The following is a 5,861-nucleotide window of genomic DNA, read 5'->3' on the forward strand; positions in this document are numbered from 1 at the left end:
AAAGTGAAGTCAGCGAAAAAACCACTTTTTAGTGCTCTTTTATAATGCAAAATCAATTTGAGACCAATTTACGATTTTAAAAATTTTCCAAGTTTTTCGAAAAATCAATTTCACTGTTTCGACCCTATGCTGCAAAGGTGAGAAACGTGAAGTCAGAGAAAAATCATTTTTTAGTGCTCTTTTATAGTGCAAAATCCAATTGAGACCATTTTACAATTTCAAATTTTTCAAGTTTTTTTTCAAAAAATTAATTTTTTAACTGTTTCGACCCTATACTGCACAGGTGATATGCACCCTATACTGCACCCTATATGCAAGTTCTACGCTAAATTCAATGCAAAGTATGTAAGGTCTACGCTAAAATCAACGCAAAATATGTAAGATCTACGCTAAATTCAACGCAAAATATGTAAGATCTACGCTTTATAAGGATTGCGGCTCTTAAGGAATCCAAGGTACGGTGGCGCAATGGTAGAAGAGGCGACAAGTTAACAGGAGGTGAGTGGTTCAAGTCCCATACCCAGAGTTCTACGCGTTGATTTTACGTAAGATTAACGCTAAATTCAACGCAAAAATATGTAAGATCTACGCTAAATTCAACGCTAAATATGTAAGATCTACGCTAAATTCAACGCTAAATATGTAAGATCAGCGGCAACTAGCGTTGACAAGTTGGAAAATTCACCGCCATTTCTTACATAATTTTGCGCTGAATGCGAAGAAGTGAGAATGTCAATTTCATCACTAATCAGAAGAATACATGCCCCCCCCCCAGTCTTTCTGTATTTTTAATGATTAGGTTTGACTTAATGTCGGTGATGTGTACATGCGTTTCGGTTAAATACCAAACTACTCTAAACTTTAAAACCTTTTGTATTAGCCGACTTGGTTATTTCTTGAGAGTAATTCTGGGGCTGTCATTCTTGATTTCAATTTTAAGGCGGGGTGAAATCAAAGGATAGAACATAAAATGCTATTTGTATGCGATCGATATGGAATTAATAATGCAATTTATACGCTGTCAGTGTAAAACATTTATTCTACTCAGTTCCAAAAATCAGTCAAAATTTACAGCTCAAAATTTTTGGTTTTTTTTTTTTGGTTATTTTGAGAAACTGGTCGTTTTTTTGTTGATCAGCATTTTAAGTTATATTTGGAAATTAATTAATAACTATGTGCTCAAATTGAAAAGTCCAGGCCCATTTGGCCCATGGATGAGGTGAGAATTCTTTGAATCTCTAGAAAGACTAACAAGCGTTTGATCTGATTTTTATCAAAAATTGCTTGCTTCTCCGTTTAGTACAAAGAAAGTTCACTGAAAACACTTTTTGCCCCATAGTGTCGCATAGTTGTTCAAAAACATCTCAAAAATGGTCTCTTCTTTTGACTCTTGGAAGAGTTGGTCACAGCAAACATTCTCTAGCTTAAGACAAACACTCGAAAAATAACTTCTTGAATGCTTTGCTCTTTTTTGCTTAAAATGGATAAATCAGTTACTACTGGAAGAAAAATGTTTATCCAATCCAAAAAATGCGTGTTCAGCCTGAATTGAAATTTCTCTTTAGTCAATTGTGCAGCTATTTGAAAACTAAAGGAAATCAAATAACCGATCGATCTTCAAAATGAAATACATTACTTCCCGTCAAACATAAACGAAGTTGAAGCATTACCTTCCAAAGACAGTGTTTTTCCTGAAATTAACCTTACTTTCATACAACAAAGTTTATACTGGCGTGGTCAGTTTCATGAACAATGTTCTTTATATTGACTTCTGTTAGGCTAATCAAGAACCGTATCATAGATTTGGAATAATCATCAATCAGAGAGAGCTGAAAACACTAATAGCTAATTCTAGATACTTTAGCCAAAAAAGTCCCATTTGGGCCAAGAATACATTATTTACTGAGTTTAAAAATCCGCGTCGTGTTCTCTTAGTTCTTATTAAATAAATATTGACTAAAACTTGCAGTGAAACTCTGCACTACTCTTTTGAAGATGTTTGAAACCCTTGAGCAGTAAATACTAGCCTTAAATTTTTTGCAGATTGGAGCAAAAAATCAAACTTGAATAATGATGAGTACTCCAAAGCGAAAAATAAATCAACATATTAGAAAAATATTCGAAAAGAGTACGTGACCTAGGGTACTGCCGCAAAAGCGGATAATCACACCAGCTGCCAACGACATGCACCCTGAACAACAAGTCCAGCTAATAAAAACGTTTTGATCATTCATAAACCACAAGAAATGGCGATGCTCTTCCAGGCAGAGTGCAATGCTTTAGTCAGAATGCGCGCATCTCAAGAGCTCTGAGCGATAAATGTCAAATATCTGAGCGAGAAATAATTGTGGATTAACTCAATCTTTTTGTTTTCTCATGTCTTTTCTGTTAACTCTCAGTAACAAGAAATTCATTGAGCATAGTTTGCTGTTTTGCGTCAACAAACCCAACGTCTCCTTCTTCAAAATATGATGACAATTAACGATCCGCCAAATATATATCAAACAGTTTTTGTGAAAAACAGACCCGGCATAAAATGCGAGTTTTGCTCTGTTTTCGAAAGTTTCTTCTAAAATGAAACCGAAAAGCAACATTTATTTGGAGTATGTGAAGATTGGGTCCAAATGTTGCCAAGCATTAAAAATGTTACAGTAGTTTACTGAACTCCATCTTTTAAACTGAACACAGTTTTAGGTCAATTTTAATTTCTTGTCATGTTCATGGAAAATTTAAAAAGAATATAACTATTATGTTGGATCTCAAGATTTATATCATGGGAGAAACAGAATTAAAAATTTAAATCTAACTAAAACACTTGGTTTTGATTCGTTAAATAAAGATCTTATCAGAGTAACACAACGTATCTTCGTAGCACAACTCACCGCAATTACGTATTGAGCAGCGAGCAAATAACAATAAAACTGATTAATACAGTATCCACTTCGTTGCTTCGTTGGTTTTTTTAAAAAAAATTTCAACAGATATACTGCAGGAGAAAAATGTTGCAGCAAATGAAGCTTTGTAGAATTTTAAATCTTGGATAAGTGTTCAAATTTTTGTTTTAATTGAATCTCTCTTGCGAGCAAATTAAGATCTTCATTTTTCATTGTTGAATGACAAAGTTCAACTCACTTTAACAATCATAATTAAAATCTTTGATAAGTTTGATGAATGAAGGAAGAAAAAAGTCTGTTAAAAACATTGGTATGACAAAAAATTGAAAAAAGAATCTTTTTCTTCTGCTAAAAAATACACTGTCAGGTAAGAGGCAAAATAAAAACTAACTAACTAAAATTCATTTTTTATCATGCAATACTTTAGCAATGAGAATTGGAAAAACACTCTTATTGAGGCAAGTTACAAAAAACACTGAAAAAGGCTAAATATTGATGCAGGAAACTAAAGGATTTTTCTCTTAAATTGGAATTAAACTATCCACAGCTTTTGGTTCATCAGTTCTGAAAAGGACCATTAAATTCAAACATTTGAGATTCTTTTCTCTCTATCAAACTTTTACTGTAAATTATCTGAGTGAGAGAACAACAAAATTACAGAATCAAGACAGATCTGGTCATAATGGCATCAGCTATGGGATTTTAAAGTTTTTACAAAAGGCTCTTCAGATATCCTGAGCAGCATTTTTAACTCCTGATCATCAGTTGGCGATTACATAGAAGCACAAAAATCTTCAAGTTGAACTAATCCTCAAAGGTGGCTCCGATTCTGCAGGTTCTCAGGTTCTCGAATGCTTACGGTTACACAGAATAACAAACTATTTTGCTTCGGCAATACGGTTTTCAGCCAAAACGGCATTGCGTTGCCGCTGGACTGCAACATAGTAGGTACAAAGTGTGCTGTAAAATAGCAGTAGCTTTTTAAAAGTTCCTCTACCCGAGGAAACTTGCAATAACGCTGATCAAAAGTTTTTAAATCTAAAATTGAAGTGCTATAGCTTCGGTTTTCGTAAATTTGTTAAGATTATTAATCAGATACGGCAGTGCATTGAGACACAAATTGATTGTTTGATTTTGCAAAAATTAGATATGGTGCACCGCAGTGCTCGGTCTGAGGCCTGCTGCTGATCTTGATATACATTAAAACAATATAGAGGAGATCAGCAAACAAAAAATTTCCGCTGAGCGTATTAAAAGATCTTTTGAGCCTTTTAGTTACAAAAAAGGGGGTGTAAACTACGACAAATGTAGCCTGATGAGTTATTAAAAAGACCCTAATTTTCACTTTGAAAACATTTTGTTTAACAAAACCGATTTGGGAAGGATCTTGGTATCATTTTAGTCAGAAAATTGACACATAGGCAGCGCGCATCAATAGAGTTGTCGCTAGATTTTATAATTTTAAAAAATGTACAAGATCTGTATTTAGGTTTTGTTTTTTTGGCATGCAGCAGCACATCTAAAAATTTTTTGAATACGATTTGTCAAACAAGAATAATCATATTTAGTGACATTTTGTACAAGTGGTCACGGAATATTGACCGTTTTAAAACTATTTCATTGAGATATTTTTCTCGAAATTTTTGAGCAAGTGTCGGAGGGATCATCAGCTAAAAAACTACTAATCATACAGTATATGGAAAATAGGCTGCTAACTCTCAGTTCTGAAATGAAGGTTCTGCCAGTTTTTAATTTGCTGCAAATTGGATGAGAAGATCACTTGATAGACTAGTTGGCGTTGCATATAGTTTTTTTTTGCTTAATCAGCCTTTCGTCAACTAAATGAGTGGAGATATAGTGATTTTTTGTTTTGTTAAATCTAATTGCGTATATCATCGATAACTGGGAAAATGAGAGAAATTTTCTGAACTTAACATCAAATCTTTTCGTTGAAATCAACTAGACTCTCCTTTATGAGGTCTTCCTGGTTTACACTTGATGATATATGTACTTCTCTTCAGTACTCCCTCCAGGTTGTTTTTATAGAAATAATTTTTTTGATTTACTGCTGCTGGTTAACTTCAATTCATTTCAGCTATTTGACACAATAGAGCCAAATTGTCTCCTTTGCTCTCAGCTAATACATCTTTAGCTGAGTTCAATGAGGGTTGAAAAGCTGTTCAGGTGTTTTCTAATCTCCAAAGGACTGACATTGAATAGCTGCATATAAATTGAACAGACTTTAGTCTATGCTGGTCTGGCGAGGCAGAGACAGCAGAGGAAACAGAAACCAAGCTTCCAGAAACACAATATCTAGACAATTCAATCTTGCATGATTTTCATCACCACAAATGAGGCTTTGCTCGATTTCAGCAATGAATCAGTCAAAAATAAAACCTTAATTTCTTATAGTTACCACTCTTAGTTTGTCTTAAATTTACAACCCGTACCTAAAGCAAGCTCACTTACAATCAGTACTGATTTAGAACAACTTCAGAGATTTTTCAAGATTCAGTCCTGATTCAGAAGAAGTTCAGTGAAGTGATTACTGAATTTTTCTTAATCGAATGCAAAATTCAGGAAAAATATTCAGTATTCTTCTGAATCAGAAGATAATTCAGAATGAATCACTGAATTAGCTCTGAATCAGACAAAATCAGTGCAAAACGAGACCTGAAATAGACTCTGACTCAGTACTCTGAATTTGCTTTAGAGTTAGGTACGCGAAGTTAATAGTGTTTCAATTTTAATCAGATAGGACTCTAGTAGTATAAAAAAGTGATTAGAACCTCAACGGGGAGGACAGACAATTACTGCAGCGTGGCAATCTACAACGGGGTGGGACAATTTGAAATTTCTGCGGCGTGGCCATCTACAACGGGGTGGGAAAATTAGAATTTTTTAAAATGAAGTAAAATGTCCCCACTATTTTACATATATACATACATATATGCATATACACAATAC

The 5,861-nt window shown here is 34.0% G+C and overlaps 1 protein-coding gene across 1 annotated transcript in view; it reads right to left on the reverse strand.

Annotated features, from left to right (window-relative positions):
- Positions 1-2,164: 2,164 nt before the first annotated feature.
- LOC142352919 (transient-receptor-potential-like protein) overlaps positions 2,165-5,861 on the reverse strand; it is a 19,833-nt gene continuing 16,136 nt past the window's right edge. Inside the window, exon 6 of the mRNA XM_075405076.1 lies at positions 2,165-2,191. Coding sequence (XP_075261191.1) covers positions 2,165-2,191 — 27 coding nt within the window. The remainder of the gene's footprint in view (positions 2,192-5,861) is intronic.

Source organism: Convolutriloba macropyga, chromosome 14 (genome assembly GCF_964194025.1).
Source record: "Convolutriloba macropyga chromosome 14, txConMacr16.3, whole genome shotgun sequence".
NCBI lineage: Eukaryota > Metazoa > Xenacoelomorpha > Acoela > Convolutidae > Convolutriloba > Convolutriloba macropyga.